Consider the following 20,949-nt stretch of genomic DNA (forward strand, 5'->3'; position numbering starts at 1 on the left):
AAGTATATTCATACTTGTTAGAAAGAATTGTCCAAAAACACTTGCCAAAAGAACCACCAAAGGAGACATTTTAGCTGAATAAAAAATGAGCGCTGGAAAACGACAAAATATGTTCAGACATACAATTAACTGTGGTCGACAAAAATTAGTCTTTTAAAAAGTGAAACAAAAACTTGAGGCAATGATAAGTAAGAGGAAATGGGATCAAATGGTTAGAAAATGTTGCTTTGTTAGAAATGCAGAATTGTGCTGACTCTTCCACTTCACTCAGAGCCACTGTTCACCCTGTTGCCTTGCCTTGGCCGGGGAGGCCCACTTCAGCTCTGCCTCCCCTGGGCCTGGTTACAACACCAGCACTACTGTTCTTTGGAGTGACTCCACGCCTTCTCTACACTGTGTGAATGTCCCCAGTTAAACAATGTAAAGGCTACAAACTTACATTGCCTTTTTAGATAAGGCAATCTGACTCATAGGAAGGAGCCAGAATAATAATTCCAAGGCCTTGAGCTCTAATGAAGATCTTCCAACATGTATCTTGGTAGACTTCAGTGACTCCACTGGGCCTATTTTCTGCCTTTTGACAAGGAATTTCTATCGCAACCACACTGCTTTTGTTGCTGTTCTGCAGATCACCTAGAAGTTGCATGTGCAACTTCCAAATATCCTAGTTGCACGTGCATTACAAATGCCCTGCAAGTGCCTCTTGGCTGTTGTGCCAACCTATAACCAAACAGAAAAGTACTGGGAGAAACAGAGTTGGTAACACCTAGGTAATGCAGATGGGATACAGGAAAGAAGCGTTGTTCATGATTAGTTGATCAGAGGCCACTCAGCCACATGCACATTAGATTTGCTCACTAAGTCCATATGTCTCTTTTGAGTTTTCTAGACTTCATCTCTTGCTTATTTGAGGGTATTTTCTTCTGACCTACTTTCCATTCCCTCCCTCACTTCTAAGTAATTTGCTAGTTAACCAATCTGGTTATTTTTTGTTGTTTTTCTGTTCCAGACTTCCACTTTGGTTCTTTTTTTAGTGCCAGTGCTATTCTTGCTTTTATTGCCTTAAACATGCTCAGTATAATTATCTTAAGGCTCATGCTTGTTGATTTCATTATCTGGACTTCCCATGGGCTGGTATTTGGTTTCCATGGTCTTTTTCTGCCCACCCCCCCCCAGTACTGGGGACTGAACCCAAGGCTTTCATGCTGTGCTACATCCCCAGATCTTTTTTGTTTTTTATTTTGAGACAGGGACTCACTAAGTCACTAAGTTTTCCAGACTGGGCTTGAACTTAGAATCTTCCTGCCTCAGTCTCCCAGAGTGCTGGTTCCACAGGTATGCACCATTATGCCCAGCCTGTGGTTTCCTTTGAGTCATGTGTTCATTGATGTTGTCCCTTGTATGACACATTATACATTAGGAAAGTGTGCCTCACTTAAGACCTCAGGTGAGGCCCCAGCCAGCCCGGTGGGCCAGGCGCAGCACGGTGACCCTCAGAAGCGCTATGAACGTGGCGTTGCAAGAGGCCGGGAGCGTGCGCGCCGAGGCCCGAAGCCCATGTGCAGCCTCGATGCCTCCACGCCCTGCCCAATTCTGCCCTGGCAGCTGTGCGTGGGCGCGCGGTCTCTGCACATCGGACCGACTTTGCTCGCGGTGCGTAAAATTACAGACAAACACGAATGGATAACAACAGAAAATGGCGCTGGAACAGTGGGAATCAGCAACTTTGCACAGGAAGCTTCGGGAGATGTTATGTACCGCAGTCTGCCTGAAATTGGGACACAACTGAAAAAGCACGATGAGTTTGGTGCTTTGGAAAGCGTGAAAGCTGCCAGTGAACGCTATCTTCCTGTCAGACGTAACAGAAATTAATGAAGCACTTGCAGGGTTCATCAACAGATCTTCTTATGAAGATGGCTGGCTGATCAAGATAACAGTGAGTGAGCCTTCTGAACTAGATGAGCTCATGGGTGAATAATCGTATAAGAAATACGTGAAATCGATTGAGGAATGAAGTGGCACCCAAAATAAACTAGTGTGAAGTGACTTCTTCAGCACAGTTGTCTGCAGTTAATGGCAGACAAAAGACTTGAGATAACAACTTTTAGCAGCACTGTAATGATGGAAAAGAAACCACTCTCATCGCTGCTCCTGGAGGAAAATACCCCTTAACTCCCTAGTGATTGCAGATAAACACAATGTGTATCTTTTTATATATACCTTCTGATTTTTAGACAAGGCTGTAGGTTCAGATATTCAGAATTCATTAAATTATCCATGGTAAAAACTAGTTATAAGAATTATCTAATTCAAGGATAATACTGTTATCATAAGCCTTATGTAATACTGTAACTTGCTTACACTTCTCCCTGGATTTGGGTGGAAATACTTAAACAGGGTGTGTGTCAGTTATACAATGTCCAACAAAGAACGACTTTAATTTTACAATAGACTGAATAATCTGGGGCTGTTTTTACACAGTGAAGCAACAGCTTTGCAGCACAGTAAGAAATAAAATATTCAACCTTAAAAAGAAAAAGATCACAGATGATATATCCTTCCTCTTCCATAAAGCAGTGAGGCAACATTGCAGCATTTCAATGCAATCAAGATCTGGTAATATTTGCAGCTGAGCTTCTGTCCCCACAAAGTCTAGTCTTTCTTCCAGCTCACCCTTTACCTAGAGTCCAGTGTTTCAGGCCCCTACTTCACCCCCGGGTTTGCCAGCTTCTCCCTCTCCTTGGCAGTCTCAGAATAAAAATTTTCCCTGTGGCCATTGGTCTGTTGAGAGCTTTGCTCAGTTGCTTAGCCTTCCAATGCTTCTTCTAGATGGGCAGATACTCATGGGGGAAACATGACATCATAACAGAGCTTGCCTTTCTGGAATTCCTTTGTTCTTGACCCCATTATTGACTCCTTTGTTAGCTACAATACCGTTTAATCCTTCTCCCCTCTTTTCTTTTCCTTTTTGTTTGTTTTGCAGTAATGGGGTTCAAACACTAGGTCTCCCACATGGTGAGTAAAGTGCTCTACCGTGGAGCTGTATCCCAAGGCCAGTGCTTGTGTTTTTTGTGTGTTCAGCCTTTCCAATTTCAGTGAAAGGGTTTGTCTGACAGGGCTTGCTTGCCCTTACAGAGAAAAACAGTGATCTTACCCATCAGTGGCTCATGTGGCTAATACATTTCGTTATCTGCTCAGGACTCCTTTTCTTTCAGGTATTGTGTGGCTTCAGGATGCGTCACCGCATTGCACCATGCTCCCAAGACCCCCTGCCCTGCCTGCTAACTGGGTGTACAGACGTCCTGTTGAGATACGAGAGCACCAGTGGCAGCTCTGGTCAGTGCTGGGTACCGGGCCGCTGCAGCAGATATCCACGCGGCCCCGCGCGGGCGCTGGAGTGGCGAGTGGCGGGCTGGAGGAGTCCCGCCTGGCAGCCTCGCGGAACGGTGGGTGACAGACGCACCCGGCCGAAGGGACCTGCGGAAGGGCACTGTCTCACACGAAGGGCACAGGGCACGTGTTAGAGGGACGGCTGCCCTGCGGCCTTAGGAAGACGGGCCACCTGCGAAGGGCAGCGACACACCACGGGGAAGATCGGCGGGACCGAACCGGGGCAAAGCGTCGGACGCCGCGAGCCCCCCGCCGTGGCCGCGCTCGGCCGGTGCGCGGACCGCCTGCTGCCGCGCCCGTCCGCGCCGTCTCCGCGAAAGGCGGCCCTGTCCGTATGCTGTCGCCACCTCCTGCCCTAGCCTACCTTGCGGAACTCGCCTGCCTACCCTCCCGCACTTTTTTGGGCGTTCTCTCGCCTCTACACCTCTGCGTTACAGAAGCGGCCGAATGCGCATCTGCACCACAGTACCGAGTCCTCCGCGGCGTGGCCCCCGCGGGCCTCCGTACGGTGCCGTCTCCATGGTGACTGTGGGGCCGCGAGCCGTCTATTGTTGGGTGGTGTCTGAGTTTCTCTGCGTTCGGGCTCTGGGAGTGCGAGCGGGGGTCCCCAGGTGTGACAGGCGCGAGCCAGGGAATGGGGGGCCCGGGGGGCTTGGGCTGTGGGGTGGGTACAGGACCCGGGTCCCCGGCTGTAGGGCGGAGCAGAGTGCACCGGTTGTAGGGCGTGGGCGCGGTGTCTTCCCGGTGGGCGGCTGGGTGAGGCAGCACTTTAGCTCACGCCTGCAGGCAAAGAGCACTTCTCGCGCTGGGGACTTGAAGCCCAAACTTCGGGTCTCATCCAGCTGCGTCAGATGGGAAAACAAGTCAGGGGGGCGCCAGGATGCTGCAGTCGGCAGGGTGCATGAAAGCCTCCGGTTTCACTCTTACCTGCTGAGGGGTTTGTAGCAGTCGGAAGCTCCGGTCTGCTAGTTCGGAGAAAAGCACCCAAACACCCACCTTGCAAAGTCGCAGAGCTCCCGTGGCCTGGGACAAGCCCTGTTCTCATCCTGCGGACCTGGGTATCTCATTAGTTGTGCCCCCTTGAGGTTGCATGACTGACTGGAACTCCTCTTCCCTACACAGGAGTGAAAAATACGCACATACCAGTCATTAGGGTGCGCGGGGGATGAATACACGTAAAAGCTGTAGGAATCATTGGTGGACAAAGTGGAATTACGAGTGGAAGTGTGCCTCAGCATTTGAAGTTTTGATTAAAAGTTAAAATCTTGGAATTCTATGATAGGAGAAAGTTTATATGTGTGTGTGTTGTTTGCTCTTCAGATGAGGTTTCGGTAAGTTTCCCGGGCTGACTTCAAGTACTCATTCCTCCTGCGTCAGCCTCCCAAATAGCTGACATTACAGGCATGTGCCACCATTCCCAGCTAGGAGCAGAGAATTTTAATCAGAATAAGTTTTCTTGTATTTTACAAATTAAAACGTCAAATTTACGATACTGTTTAAATGACGGGAGTTAAATCAAGTTAGTTAAATCACTGCAGATAAGCAAGTTAAAGCAAGTTAAATCACTGCAGATCTGACACAGCTGTTCTATTTGGTTTGTGTGATTGTGTCTGTGTAATTTGCCATTGCCCGCTCCTCCATCTCCTTTGCTATGTTTCCAGATGACTCCATACTAAGGAGGATGAGCTGTAGCCACTGGAGGGCGACAGATGGAGGGAAGCCGCAACGACGGAGCTCCTGCAGGAGCTGCTGATAATCCCAAGGAGAATGCTGGTCAAGCCGGGAGCTTGCCAGACCCCCGCTCCAGAGATGTTCAAAAGAATAGTAAAGGGGTCATCTTTTCATCTCCATCAACTTTAGACTTGAGTCAGAGTGGTCTGCGCAATCTGGAAAAGGTCTTTATAATCCCCAGCCTTCAAGTAAGTGGTCTTTTTCTTGGGAGACCTTAGAGACAGATGCTGCATTGACAGAGTGGAACTTTCAGCACTGAACTTTTATTTGTGGGCTTTTTTCTCTGTAGAAGAGATTCCAGAATGAGACAGAGGGAGGGTTAATTTGGGTTTCATGTGCTGATAACAACAAAGAGAAATTGAGATAAGGGCACCAGCTGACAGAAATAGTACATCTGTCTAGAGAGGGAGCCAGTTCTCCACCTTGCATGTGGTCTCTCTTCAAAGGAAAATCTCTGGCACCAAAAACAAAAACAAAACCTGCAGTAGAGACAACTGCCCACACAACTGTGGTCTCTTATTTAACACACATAACCCTTTAAAAGCCCCAGCAATATTAAAACAGTTAAAAACTGTTCCTCTTACTGTTGTCTATTTTGTCAGTGCTCCACAGCCAATTTCCTTTGTGCCAGGAGCCTTCTGTAGCGAAGTCCCTAGCCAATGCTGTCTTGTTCTTGTGCTTTTGGAATACCCTCAGAGTACTGTGTTGATGGTAGACAAAACAGGGTGCTTCCCAAGCAATGCCCATCATTGCCCCAGAGCCACAGAATTTTATTAAACCTCATTTGATTTCACCTGGAATCTGGGAAAAATAATAGTTTCATGAATTACTGTAAAGTGAAATAATTTATATGAGGACAGTGTCTGGAACAGTTGTGATGTTGATTGACATTTCTTAGTACTTTTACGAAAGCTGCCTTCTCGGATTTTAAGTGGCTGCTTGCACTACTAAAGTCTATTATTGCCTGGTTACATTTGCCGTTTTTGCTGACAGAGCCAGCACTGGTCTTGCTATTTCTTTCATTAGCATTGACCTCAAAGAATGCATTACTGGCCTCATGAGGTCTCCTATTATGCAAGTATCACTTGTAATGAAATGAATGTTCTCAACTCTGAGGAATCCAGCCAAGCTACTAGGTTCATGTTACCTTTATGCATACAGAACTTTATAACTATTTATATCTTTTGGCAGACACATGTCACTATGAATTTTGTTACTATGACAACAAGTCATTAAGTGAGGTAACCACTCAGAGTTTTGGACTGTTAGGGGTTGTGAACACTGGCAACAATCCCTGGAATCATTGGTAGCTTTTCTAAAAAGCGCTTATACTCAGGGGAGACAGAGAGAATCCCTGCCTTCACATCCCAAGACCTATGAGGAAGGAAACGCAGCAGAGTATGCTTCCCATCCCACCAGCTTCAGATGCAGAGAAGTACCTGCTTTTCCCAGGATGCTAGGGATGGAGAGAGGTTTTTCTTGTCTCTGAGATTTCTTTTACTAGCATTCAAGAGGACCTGTGGTTTCAAGCTGAGCAATAGAATTAGCTGGCAGGAGGGTAAAAGAGGAGACGTGAGAGGCTTAACACCTTCACACCAGCAGAGGGCCACAAAGAGTCAAATGTAGATGCATGTACGTGTAGGTGCATGGAAATACGTGTCCTTGTGTACCTGAAGATATGCACGTGTATGTGCACAGAGGTATGCATCGTCAGGTACCTGGAGGTAAGTATGGGGTACCTGTAAGGGCCAGTCTGCTTTTCAGTGAGCATGCTAGCTTCCAGTAGGCAGAGACTGGCACTTTCTTAATAGAGATATGTTATTCTCAATGAACATATAAACAGTGTAAGTTTTATAGGAGTGTTTCTCAGAAGCCTGTAAATTATTGGAATTTGAAAGATGGGGTTGGAGGTGGAATTGGGCGTTGTGAAACTGACAGGAAAAGAACTGCCTGGTGGTTCTTCGAGTGAACAATAGCATCATCATAATGGCGGACACTTATGTACTCATTTGCTGCTACCACGCAAGGTCTGTCCCATACCCCCAGTCTTAAGGCGAGGACACTGGAGCACAGAGAGGTTTAGGAACTTGCATGAGTTTACATAGCTTATAGCTTTCAAAACCTAGATTAGAACCCAGGAAGTCTGGCTTCAAGGTCAGTGCTCCAAGCATCTGTTTGTGTCCTTTCTGTAAATATAGGCATAGATTTACAGAAATAAATATGCATATTAGTATGTATAGCATGTAACAACAGTATCATGAAGGTTTTTAAAACATGACCTGTAATCTAGTCATGCTATGACTATAAAATTATATATGCAGTATACCCCCTTTATCCAGAAATATTAAATAGGGCTGGGGATATAGCTCAGCAGGGCACTGCGCCTGCCTGGCAAGCGAAAGGTCCTGAGTTTGACTCCCAGTACAAAACAAAATAAAAACCCAAAAATATTGAATAGAAAAGTCTAGAAATACATAGTTCTTGTTTTAATGACTTATATTGTTATAATCATTATATTTTACTGTTTTTGATAATGAATCTTTTAGTTCTTTATTTCTTACTGTACATAATTTAGAAGTTAAATCTTATCATAGGTATGTACATACAGGGAAAAAAATATAGTATATATTCAGTACTATCTATGGCTTCAGACATCTACGGGGGCCCTTAAAATGTATCCTCTGTGGATAAAGGAGGACAGCTGTATATTCTATACTCGGTATACATGGAATTTATCCGCTAGCTCCTCTTATTTTTGATGGTGACTATAATGGTTGATACAGTGTGTCAACTTGAGAAGTTAAAAAGTTTAACTCAGCAGGGGGTTAGGGCCCTTACTTTGTAAACATCCTGAGCTTGCGGATGTTTACAAAGCTTGTAAAAGAGGACTGCAGGGAGATGGCCTGGGCAGATAGCAGATGTAGAATATAAGAGAGGCTTGCCTTTTTTTTTCTTTTTACTATTGCTGCTTTTGCTGTCTTCTGCCACCTTAAACTGTTGCTCCTGTGCCAGGCCACCCTGCCCTAGAGCCATCTAATTACAGACTAAAATCTCCACAAACTGTGAACTAAATAAACCTTTGCTTCCTTAATTTCGGGTGTGGGGTATTTTGTCCCAACAATAATAATAATTAAAACAAAAAAATAACCAAGGCAGTGACTTAAAAATTCCACTAAGTTGATATATCAAACTATTCCTAAAGTTCTGGTTCCTGAGATGATTTTGTGCGGCTATGTGTCAGCAAATGCCACAGCAAATATCTCAGTGCCTCTGTCATTTAGTTTTCTCTTAATTATTAACCTAGGGCCAGTCTCTCAGACCAGACATGGCTCTTGCTGTTAACTCACTCAGCAGAAAGTTTACTGGGGCTCCTCAGAGGTGGCCCACGAAAATGAAGAATTATTTTTAAGATCATTGGGATTAAGAATGGTGGCAAGGGATATTTGATAGAGGAATTAATGTGCTGGGGGGAGCACATGAACCATTTAGGAGGTCGCTCTCAGCTCTGAAAATGGCCTTCTCTTTTTTTTTTTTTTTTTTTTTTTTTTGATACTGGGAATTGAACTCAGGACCTCGTGCTTGCCAGGCAGGCACGGCACCACTGAGCTAAATCCCCGGCCTCCAAATGGCTTTCTAATTCTTGGTCCAACCGTTTAAATTATTTAAGGGCAAAACATTATTCTTTAATTGAGATGTATGGTTGCAGTTGTTAGAAGTTCCTTTGGAAGTGCTTTTGAATATGTCACATTTTAACATGCAGTTGGTTGACAGAACATTCTCCGATTTTCTCTTCTTTGCTCTGGAAGCAATTGCATCTTCAGAGAAATGCCCTCTGCATGATTCCTAAAGATTTCTTTCAGTTACTGCCAAACCTGACTTGGCTCGACCTCCGGTATAATAAAATCAAGGCACTTCCTTCTGGGATTGGCTCTCACAAGTAAGTTGTACGTTTATATTCCAGATTTTTTAAAAAGTGATCTTTTTAAAATGTATAACTGCCTGTTCTTTTGCAGTCTGGCTTCTACTGATTAGTGAGTTTTTACTTTAAAATAGAAGCATTAAATAGTTTTTTAGGGCCAGCTCAGAGGTACCAAATACCTAGCCATGACTGTAACTAAAGCTATTTGGTACCATGAAGAATGGCGGGAGCTGCGGTTGCCTTAATGGTCAATCTTTGCTGTTTTTGTAACAGCTAATTCTACCTCTGACTGTACTTATGTGAAGCTGCCTTCATGTCAAAAATACCTCTGATGAATTAAATCCAGCTACTCTGTTCCCGTAGGCACCGTGTAATCTGCCCTAGTTCCCGGAAAGTATTGGGAAATTCTTCTCATTTCGGAAAACTGGAAACCCCTAAGCAAGCAATGCTTGCTGTCCTGCTATATTCCTGTCACTCTGATTCCAAGGATTTCTGCACATTCCCAGTTATAGGGCACAATCCAGTCCCATCTTTGAGAGTCACAGCTCTATCTGGGCCCCCACTCAGCAGCCAAGACTTTTTGCCGTGGAATCACACTCCTTCCCTGAGCCCTTCTCTGTGCCAGTGTTCCTTTACTCTTGGAAACTCTTGTGTCCTTGTCTCTTGGCAAACACTTCAGATCCCTTCCAGTAGCAGTACATCTGTGCAGAGGGACAAACACATTCAAAGGCCCTGAAGTCAGCATGTGCTTGACAAGTGCCAGGGATGGCCAGTGTAATTAAGCACACCTGGGGACATGGTGAGAGATGAGGCTAAAAAGAGTCACCAGAGCTCAGAGCCCATGTCTCAATTTTGATATTTATTATGAAGAACTGGGAAGTCATAGGAGGGCTTGAGTGGAGAGGGGTGGAATTGTACTTGGCCTAAGATCACTCTATGAAGAAAGGAGCCTGTGGGACGAGAGTGGGCACAGGAAGACAGGCTGGTGGCCACTGTAGCCATCCATGCACGAGGTGGCACACTGGCTGAGGCAGAGCCTCATGTGGACTGAAAGGCTGGCAGGGTTCAGGTTGGATGTGGGGTGAGAGGTACAGAGGTATACAAGAGTGACGTCAGTTCCTCTGTGAGTAATCTGTCCCCAGTGGTGGTGTCATGTAGGACACTGGGTAGCTGGCAAAGGGCTTGTTGAAAGCCCTTAACTTGCCCTGAATTCATGGTGAGTTGTCTGCCCCCTGAGTTACTTCCCCATGGTCTTGGTTCTGCAAGGAAGCAGCTTACTCTGACAGTAAGCTGGTGTTGAGGCAGGTGGAGACACAACGACAAACCTTCTTCCTGGAGCTCTGGGTAGCTTGGGGTCTAAAGCGTGGGTCACACAGACCAGCCGTGGAGAGCAGTGCCTCAGGTGGCCCGTGACCAGTTGTATACAGGGCAAGAGCTGAGCGGGATGCCCAGGCATCTTCATAAGTCTCTGAGCTTGCAGGGATAGGGAAGCCTTTCCTCCTCAAATTGTCACCTTCTGTGTTTAGGATAACTAAACGTTTTGTGTCCACAAATTATTTTAACCTCAGCCCTCAGTTCTGGACAGTAATTGCTTCTCAAGAGTAAAAATAAACTAAAGCCTATTCCCGTAAGTACTGCGTCTTAAAATAAATGCACAGTTCTCAAATTTTGGAATTTTTCGATTTTACCAGTCAAAAACAGCTGTTTTGCATTGTTTAAGATATAATTTGGCCTGTGATTTATAAACCATTATATTAAAATTGAATCAGCTTGCTGAAGAGCTGAAACATGTTAATTAGAAATTTTAAGTAATTATGGCCTTATTAAAAGCCTTAAATTGCTCAAAAAACATAATTAAAACAATGACTATTAATGTTTTCCCCTTCTTGGTGTTTTAGATATGTGAGCTTGCTAGCAGAAAGGGAAGATTTAAAAAATTAGATCAGTTGCGCCTTATGGCATACAAGTGCAGTTCAGAATAGAAATGTATCTGTTTAACTGAAAATCAGTGAAATGAAGTAATCAATGAGTAAGTTTTAAACTACTGGTAGAATATAAGGGATTAACATTAATGAATTCACCATGTAAAGTGTGAACACGAATAATTTAGTATACTCTTACATAAGGGTAGGATATCTCTCATTAGAGTTTTAGTTTTGTATTTGGTAGACATCCTCCTACCTAACCCCCCAAAAAAACCCACAACCCCGGTGGCCTAGAACTTCCTTGGCTTTGGCACCGGATCAGCTGCGGGTGTGTTGCTGCCATTTTCTGCCGTACTATCTGGAGGCCCCGGTTTGTTAGCCTTATAAAAGTAGTGCCGTCTTTGGTGGCTGTTCCTGTATAAGCAAAATTAAAAGGGAGCTAAATAAAAGGGCCGAGGGCTGGCGATATAGCTTAGCATCACAGTGCCTGCCTGGCAGGGACAGGGTCCTGAGTTCGATTCCTGGTACCAAAAAACAAAGTAAAAGTGATGAGCTGAGGTATCAGCCCTGAAATGATCCACTTTGTGCACATCAAGAAAAGATTTTTTTCGTAAAGTTTGCTCCTTGAAAACTTCAATTAGAAAAGAAAGCCCAAAGAAGTATGTCAAAAAATTTTATCTAATCCTTAACTAATCTGATTTACGGTATTATTGGGTTTTTTTTGATACCAGGAATCAAACTCATGACTTCACGTTTGCCAGGCAGGCGCTGTGCCACTGAGCTAAATCCCCAGCCCTGATTTACTGTAAAAAATTGGGTTTAATTTAAGTGAAATACAAGTCTCAATTTTGTATGTGTGAAATTGTGTATTTCAGAACTTTGAGCACCTGATAAGCTATGATATGGGTTTTTTTGTTTGTTTGTTTGTTTTGGTTTTTCTCCGGTACCAGGAACCGAACTCACGACCTTGCGCTTGCCAGGCAGGCGCTTTGCAGCTGAGCTAAATCCCCAGCCCCGATATGTTTTTTTAAATAAAAGAAGGAAAGCATATTAACAGACAGACATCCATTTACAAAATAGCATAAGAATAATACAAATAAAACAGAGTTACAGATAAAGTTGTAGGAAATTAACCATGGTTGTTGTATTACTTACTGATAACTTCAAAGTCATTTCTCAGGAAAACAGAGATATACAAGATTGATCAAACAAGTAATCATTAACTGTTCCTTTCTGTAGAGCAATAGAAGACAGTAGTATAAGTATGTTAGCTGTCCTGTATATACATACTTACATAATTTCCCCTTCTTTCCCTTCTTTTTTCCCATACCCCAGTTGCCCTTTACTTTTGAGCGTTTTCCTTTCATTTCGTGATGTCAATCATACCTCCTAGTTTTTATTCACTCTTTCAGGTCTTACACTAGTGAGACAATACGATGCTTATACATGCAGATCTGATTTATTTCACTTATGAGTATGGTCTCTAATTGTGACCATTTACCTATAAAAGTCTCAAGTTTATCTTTCTTTATAGCTGAGTAATATTCCATTATATAAAATACCACAATATTTTTATCCAGTTGTCAGTGGATGGACATTTGGGTTGCCTCTACAATTTAGCAATTACAAATTGCACTATTATGAATATGGGTGCACATATATCACTGATATGATGTTTTCAGATCTTCTGGGAAAATACCCAGAAAGGGAATAGCTGGGTTGAATGGGACCTCTAGACCTACTTTGCTGAGGAATCTCTGAACTGATTTCCACAGTGCTTTCACTAGTCTGCGTTCCCACCAGCAGTGGAGAAGAGTTCCTATTTCTCCACAGCCTCACCAGCATTTTTTATTGGTTGATTTCTTAATGCTAGCCATTCTTACTGGGGTGATATTATGTGGTTTTAATTTTTCACTCCCCAAGGCAGAATGAGACTTCAGACAACACCTTCCTCCAAAGTGCTACTTTACTTATGGAATGTGAATGTGCACAGCTGCCTGTCATACGTGACTCTCCTCCTGAGAGTGACATTTTGAGGAGGAAAAGCTGCAGAGGTAGAGCCTCGATTGACTTCCAGCCGTGCCACAGCTCCCCTGTGGTTGTCTGCGCCTGCTGGTGCCATCCAGCCTTCCATGAATCAGGACCACATGTGGTTCCTATGATACCATAGCAAACAAAAAAGCCAGCAGGGGCTTTTCTCCAAGGATAGCATGCTGCTGTAGCAGTGGGGGTTCTCTTCTTTGCTGGGTGCTTGTACCTAGACTGCTGGCAGTGGCATGAGCAGCAAGTCAGCCCTGGTGGCTGAAAGGTGCAGAGGTTTCCAGCAGCTGTTCTTCACAGTCTCAGTGAAACCCAGCTGTAGCAGAGGAGACTAATGAAGGGTCAGGAGTCTCGCCCTCTCGTAGGGGTGCCTCGGTAAAGGGAGCCTCAGAGGCCCCAGTGTGCAAATGATTCATCTCTGAGCATGTGGGATATCCTTACAGCAGAAATCTCCCAAACATCTTTAGAAGCACTGCTATGCATTGAGGTGCTTCACACCCAAGGTGCATGGGACAAACCCCCACAGCTAAGAATTACCTGGTCCCAAATGTCAGTAGTGCCAAAGCTGAGAGAGCTTCTTCACCTGGGTCTGTATATTGGCTAATGGCATAAACATATTGTGAATTTATGTGATGTATCTCTACTGCGGTTGCCCTCTGAAAAAGAAGAAAAACAAAGAGATGTGATAGTGTATTTTAAGGATGGTTATTTTTCTGCTCTTTAAATTATTTTTTGTTTTGTTTTGAAGGCATTTGAAAACTTTGCTTTTAGAAAGAAATCCTATCAAAACGTTACCTATGGAACTGGGTAAGTGTTAAAACAATAAAATAAAAAGCGATTTTAAATTGCTGTCCTTGCCGGGCATGGTGGCGCATGCCTGTAATCCCAGCACTCGGGAGGCTGAGGCAGGAGGATTGTTGTGGGTTCAAGGCCAGCCTGGGCTACAAAGTGAGCTCAAGGCTAGCCTGAATTGTGTCGTGAGACCCTGTCTCAAAAAAAAAAAAAAAAAAAAAATGCTAAATTGTTGTCCTTTGAAGTCACTGGACCTTGTGACAGAAAAAGTAGCTGAGATATAGGAGGGTAGGCTAAATGGCATTTAAAATGCTTTCTATCTCCACTCTAGGATTTTCTTAGGAACCTTTAACACTGTATCATGTATTGTATATATACAGATAGGATGTATAAACATAGAGGAGCGATGAGACAGAAGTGCTCTGCAAGCAGCGCACAGCCTGAAGAGACTTGATGTCCCTGTATCTTTGGCCTGTGTATGTGCCTATGATGTCACTTTGCTTTACTGAATGGGACTTGCATCACTTCTGTGTCCCCAAGTGTACTGCTGTCATTTAAACTTTGTCATTTAAACACCGTCTGTATGCTTGGTGCTTTGCTTTCGTGGCTCACCACTATGCTTTTGAGGTTTGCCCACGTGGACATGTAACTGTAGTTCATCTGTTTGTGTGCATGTTCCTTGCTGTAAATGAAAAAGGTAGATAATTTCCTACATTATACATCTGTTTTATCTCAGATTTCTGCTATCATTTTTATGTTTAGGTTTGATTTGTTATTTTTTTCTAGTTTATTGAGTTGGAAACTTAGGTTTTGATTTTAAATCTTCCTTTTCTAATATATGTACATACAACTATAATTTTGCTCTCAGCAATGCCTTAAAATGTTTTCTTCATTCAGCTCAAAATTTTTTCTGGTACCTATTGACCCGTGGGCAGCTTAACATGTACTGCTTAATTTACAACTGGAGATTTTCCAGTTATCTTTATTTATTTGTCTTTACTGACATCTAAATATTCCATTTAAAAGTCTGAGGCTGTCAGGCTAGATGAAAAACCCCACTGTATACTTCCTACTCACAGTGTTTTAAAAATACAAATAGTTTGAATGCTGATAGGGTAAAAGTAAAAGAATGGAAACACATACCATACAAGCAATAAACATAAGAGGGTTTGAGTGCTACCGTAATGCGTATCACAGGCTCAATAACTAGATGCCAAAGTGCTCAATGTCATTAGCCATCAGAGAAATATATATTAAAACTGCGGTGAGGTACTATTACCCACTTACCAGAATACCAAAACTGAAAAGATGACTCTGTGTTGATTGGATATTTATTTAGATTTCATTTTAATTTATTTATTGACTTCTTAGATATAATTTGTATACTTCTTTAGTAGTTTAATAGTTGTAATAGGAATTACAAAATACACTCAGTGTTAGCATTATACCGTAACACATAAAATGTAACTGCAGAAAACCACTTACTCCACTCCTTCCTTATGCAGTAGTTTGCTGGTGGGGTATGTTTGTATATGTTATAGACCCACAATGCAGTGTTATTTTTTTAACTTAAGTAGTCTTTATATTTTAAAGAAATTAAGAGAAAAGAAAAACCAATTTTTAATATTTATAGTATTTTCTGGGTTTTGTTTTGTTTTTTGGTTTTGTTTTTGAGACAAGGTCATCTTGCTATGTAGTCCAGGTTGGCCTTGAACTCACTATGTAACCCAGGCTGGCCTGAAACTCACAGCGGTTTTCCTGCCTAAGCCTCCCAAGTGCTGGGATTACAGGTGTGCACCACCATGCCTGGCTCATATTTATAGTATTGTAATATTAGCTGCTTTCAAATTGTGACCTGCTAATCTAGATTATGTCATGTTTGGGCTCCATAGTGTATACCCTTGTCCCAAATTTCTCTCAGGAGTACATTTTCCTGTTCCTTCCTATGTCTAGTCATTTGAGATCATATTCTGGGCTTTGCAATAGACACTTTGTAGATTCTGGTGTGTGTGTGTGTGTGTTGTAACACAGGGTCTCATTGTGTAGCCCAGGTAGGCTGACCTTAAACTGGTCTCTAACTCATGATCCTGCTGTCTCAGCCTCCCAAGTTCTGGGATCACAAGTATGTATCACTATGCCCAGAAAGGTTTATTTTCACACTTTCTTTTGTTTTATGAAAAAATAAAAAGTTTGTAACAAAATAATAAGAATAACAATAGTTAATATGCTGTGTATCATTACCTTCAGAGCAGTTACTCAGAGAATGACATAGCCAAAAAGGGTTCTCTCTTATAAAGAAGAAACAAGTAGATAATAGCACAAAACTTTCCTTTTGAGAAACTAGTATAAATGAAACAATTAGCTTATGCATTCAAATATGTTTGAAACAGTTGAATAGGTAATTTGAAGAACGATTTGAACTTCTCCATACTTCCTATTTGTCTACCTTCTATTTTGCTCTTTATTTGTGTGTGTATGTATGTATATATGTGTGTGTGTGTGTGTATTTTTTGTTATATTCTTTTAAAAAAGTAACTTAAGTTCACAAGAGTGAGACTCCAAGCTATGTTTCTTGTGGTGTGCAGTAAGCAAATCTGTCTGCAGTCCTTTTAGCCTGGGCTGGATGCTTGGAGTCTGCCCATGCCTGTGAAGTTCAGGACGCAGCAGAGAGTTTTGTGTAGAATTTATATGCATAATACTAGGGTTCTTTTATGTCTGTTCTCTTCGTTCAGGCTTTCATTTAGCTCTGAGCTCTCTCCACAAGCCTTTTAAGTCATGATGGCAAGTTTCTCTCTGCATCAGAGCTCCAGTAGAGGCCCTCTCTGAGCCTTCCACAGGTAGAAGTCCTTCCAGTATTAAACTCATCCACTGTCGTTCTGCTCTGGAAGGTATCATCCCTCCACTAGGTTCAGTCTGGTTTTTGTTGCCCTGCCACATATATGTGGTTCCTTTTTACATGTTGCCCAGTGTCTAGTTATCTCTAGGAAACTCAGTCTAATTGGAGCTGATTGGACTTTGATGGAGGAAGAACCACTCATTGCACTGCTTTATATTTTTATTTCAGTGATTAGCCTAGAGATTTTATTGTACATCCTTAACTTACTACAGTCTAGTTGAAATGAGCAGCTGTACTACTTCCCAAGCAGGGAACCTTATGAATGTTTAGCTGTATTATCTACTTACTGCATTTTTTGGGCATCGTTTTCATATATTTTGCTTTTATATGTAATACAGATCCAGAGGACACTTTAAAACTGAGTACTCCGGGCGTGGTGGCACACACATGTAACCCCAGCACTCGGGAGGCTGAGGCAGGAGGATCGCTGCGAGTTTGAGACCAGCCTGGGCTACAAAGTGAGCTCAAGGCCAGCCTGAACTGCATAGTGAGACCTTGTCTCAAAAAGACGAAAAAAAACAAAACAAACAAACTGAGTACTTGTTCATATTTTCTTACTTGTTCTCCCTTTTCTATGTTTGCACTTCTCACAAAGTTCCTGCTTCCATCGGAGCTACATCCTCGTCCCAAGCTTCTCTCTCCAGCAGTATTGTTGTTGAGTCTGCTGGTGACCAGTTATTCCAGTCTGTTTTTTTCTGAAATCATCTTTATTTTGCCTTAATTTTGAAAGATATGTTGGCTGAGTACAGAGTTCCTGGATTTTAGGGATTTTCGCTACTTTAAAAATGCCCTTACGTAATCTTATTGCTTCTTTTATTTTCACTGAAAACAGTCTTTCTGTTTTTTTCATCTAAAAGTAACATGTCCCTTTTCTCTGGCTGTCAAAGTTTCTCTTCATATTTTGCTTTCAGTGCAGTGCATTGTCTTTGATGTTTCTTGGTCGGGTTTTCTTTGTATTGACCTTGTTTGGAGTTCACTGAGCTTCTTGAATCTGTTTACTGATGTCTTTAATCAAATTTATAAATATCCAGACCATTATTTCTTTCTTTATCTTTCTCTGTCCTTCCAAGGCTCAAGTTAGACATGTTTAAGTTGTGATTCTGCCCCACAGGCTTGTATACTCCTTTTCTTCTCGTTCTTTTTTCTTTTTGTGTTCCAGTTCATATTATTTTCTTTTGGGCCTCCTTTGAGTTCACAAAGTCTGTCTTCTGCTGGCCCAACTGGCCTTTAAACTCATCTTTTTAACTCCATGGTTTTCAACTGGCCTTGAGATTGGAGATTGGGGGGTGGGAATGAGATTAATTACTGTCATTTTAAGAAGTTGTTGTAGGTCCATTCAGACTTCCTATTTCTACCTGTGTCAGTATTGGAATGCCTTGATTTCCTGTGTGCTGTTGAACGATCATTGTGCTGGATGTGGAGAGCTTGATCAAAGGGATTTTCTTTCTTTCAGCACTCTGAATGCCTTGCTTTAACCCTCTTTAGGCTAAGTTGTTCCTGACTGGAAGTCAGGTCTCACTGTCATGGCTCCCTTTGGTCATGAGTTCTTTTCCCTCACTGTTTAGGTGGCTATGCATTTTTCTGTAACTTTCAGTATTTTGCTTATAATGTGTCTAAGTGTGAATCTCTCTGCCTTACCACCCATGGAATTCATTAAGCTTCATAGATGTGTAAATTAATGTTTACCATTGGGACCTTCCAGCCCTGATTTGCTCATATTTTCCTGCTCCTTCCTCTTTTGTTTCCCATTATATAGTATTTACTGGCTAGCTTGATGGTGTCTCTGAGATTCTGTTGTTTAATATTTTTTTCTTTCTAATCTTTGGATTGAATGATTTTCATTGCTCCATTTTCAAGTTCAACTGGTTGTTTCTTCTCAAGTTTCATATCTGCTGTTGAGTCCCTCTAGTGAATTTTTCACTTCAGTTATTGTAATTTTCTACTCTAAACTTGTAACTTGTTATTTTTTATAATTTCTGTTCTTATTGATATTCCATATTTATTGAATCATTTTATTATATTCACCTCTGATTATTTAAATTTAGGTTATTTCATTTCCTTGGACATACTTATAATGGCTGTTTTGAAGACTGTCTGCTAAATCCAGCATCTAGTTCTGCCCAGAGACAGCTTGTTTCCTGAGCATATGTTACATTTCCTGTTCTTTGCCTGTCTTGTAGTTTTTATGTTGAAAATGGGCATTTTAAATAATATAGTAACTATGCACTATGAATTGTATGTGAGGATTGCTGTTGCTGCTGTTTAATTTTATTTCACTAACCTAGTCTTGATCTGTGTGGAATCTCTCTTCCCTACAGAGTTTTTAAAAAGAAAACCTCAGATGTCCATCGTCTCCTTTTATCCCAAATACTGACTAGAATCGTTTTTAAATGTGAACAGTTGCTTTCATCTCCTCCTGGTATTTGTTCCACCGAACAGCAACAGGCACTGAGACTTCTCTCCTCTGTTGCAGGGAACCTAGCCACACTAAGGGCACTGAACTTAAGACATTGCCCCCTGGAATTCCCTCCTCAGCTGATTGTGCAGAAAGGAGTGGTAGCCATCCTGACCTTCCTGCGGCTCTGTGCAGTAGAGCGTGACTTCCCTAAGGATGCAGCTTCTCAAGGTTTGTAGGGTGATTATATACTACGAGCCACGTGAAAACTGAGCTTAGAGCTTTTTAAAGCAAGGTAGGGGCTGGGGATTTAGCTCAGTGGCACGGCACCTGCCTGGAAAGTGTGAGGTCATGAGTTCAATTCCCAGTACCAGAAAACAAAACAAAAAAGGCAAGGTAGGACCTAGCTTCTCTTAATGGTATCCTAGAGACCTGGATCCCTTACATGTCTTCTGCTGAGCTCATATGACAAATGCAAATCCATGTCCACCCAGTCATATCCAGCCCTGTTTTGGTTCAGTGTTTGTGAACTTATACCCTCAGCACCCATTACAGAGCTTGTCTAGAGTGGGGTTGGCAAAAGATCATTGGGAGAAATCAAAGGAAACAGCCATTGCCTCTATGCCACCAGCAAGCAGCTACTTCAACAGGTAGCTCTGTTACACAACTTTAAAAATAAGCACAGTGAAATGTCTCCTGTTCTCTTCTCGGTGCAAAAAATAGCATTAACGGGATTTATAACCATATTTTTCTAGTTACATATCTTGGTGGGAACTCACTAAACCATTTCATTTTGTCTGCTCATTGACCAGCCACATATTTTCCAATAAAAATAAAGAATCATATAGAATGTCCAGGGCCAGGGATATAGCTCAGCAGCACAAGCACCTGCCTGGTAAGAGCAAGGTCCTGAGTTCGATTCCTGGTACAAAAAAATTAATTATATATATATATGTATATAAAATGTTCAGCAAAAAAATAAATGTACTGAGAGTATGAACTTGACAATACCTAAAATTTTACTACTTTAAGTCATTGACATTATACTTAAGAACATGCCTACATTTGAAGTAATTAGCCAAGAGAGTTATATATGTAAGATAAATAAAATGTGTAAATAATTATGTCTGTGTCAGCAGTGTAACCTTCCACTGTGACCCAGATGGCTATATTTGGAAATAGTCTAAAATGATCAAGAAACAATAGCTGAACCTGTACTTTATTCCATTTTTGTTGTTTTGTTTTGGTTTTTGTTATCGTTGTTCATTGTTTTACAGTACTGGGGATTGAGGCCCTTACACTGAGCTACAAATATGCCTTTATTTATTTATTTATTTATTTTTGAGACAAGGTCTCACTATACAGTTCAGGCTGGCCTTGAACTCACGACGTAACCCAACCTGGCCTTGAACTCATAGTGATCCTCCTGTCTCATGTCCGAAGCGCTGAGATTACAGGTGTGCATCACCACACCTGGCCTTTATTTTTGTTTGTTTGTTTTTTATTTATTTTTAAAGGCCTTTATTTTTTATTTTGAGACAGAGTCTTAAAACTTGTGACCCTCCTGCCTCAGCCTCCTGGAGTGCTAGTATTTGTTTTTTGTAGATGTACTTGTAAGTGCTCCCAACAGATTTCCACTGTTCTAAAGCTGCCCAGATTTGCACACCCTTCATTTCTTCGTGGAAAGAGATCCACAGACATCTAGGTCTCAGGTTAGAAGTTAGGCTTCAACAATGGCTGCAATAACTCCCCTCAAGGTTTTGAGTCAGGTGGAACATTCCAGGGAACAGAGTTTATTACTTTTAAACAAAAGAGGAGTAAAGAAAGTCATTCTTTTCTTAGTGTGCTTCTCATACTTTAT

General features: G+C 42.1%; 1 protein-coding gene and 1 pseudogene across 7 annotated transcripts in view; both read left to right on the forward strand.

The window, feature by feature from the left end:
• The first annotated feature begins 1,504 nt into the window (after positions 1 to 1,504).
• Positions 1,505 to 2,014, forward strand: LOC102013824 (annotated as a pseudogene).
• A 1,643-nt stretch (positions 2,015 to 3,657) lies between these two features.
• Positions 3,658 to 20,949, forward strand: part of Lrrc27 (leucine rich repeat containing 27) — a 35,364-nt gene continuing 18,072 nt past the window's right edge. For 5 of the 7 annotated variants that reach the window (XM_013503095.1, XM_005402041.2, XM_013503099.1 and 2 more), the window contains exons 1-5: positions 3,912 to 4,001; positions 5,052 to 5,309; positions 8,928 to 9,058; positions 13,754 to 13,812; positions 19,167 to 19,319. In XM_013503095.1, coding sequence (XP_013358549.1) covers positions 5,100 to 5,309; positions 8,928 to 9,058; positions 13,754 to 13,812; positions 19,167 to 19,319 — 553 coding nt within the window. In that variant the 5' untranslated portion in view covers positions 3,912 to 4,001; positions 5,052 to 5,099. Of the gene's footprint in view, positions 4,002 to 4,344; positions 4,449 to 5,051; positions 5,310 to 8,927; positions 9,059 to 13,753; positions 13,813 to 19,166; positions 19,320 to 20,949 lie in introns of those variants that run through there. The other 2 variants (XM_013503096.1, XM_013503097.1) reach the window with 2 other exon arrangements.

The sequence above is a fragment of the Chinchilla lanigera genome, unplaced genomic scaffold (assembly GCF_000276665.1).
Source record: "Chinchilla lanigera isolate Chin_1 unplaced genomic scaffold, ChiLan1.0 scaffold00076, whole genome shotgun sequence".
Lineage (NCBI taxonomy): Eukaryota > Metazoa > Chordata > Mammalia > Rodentia > Chinchillidae > Chinchilla > Chinchilla lanigera.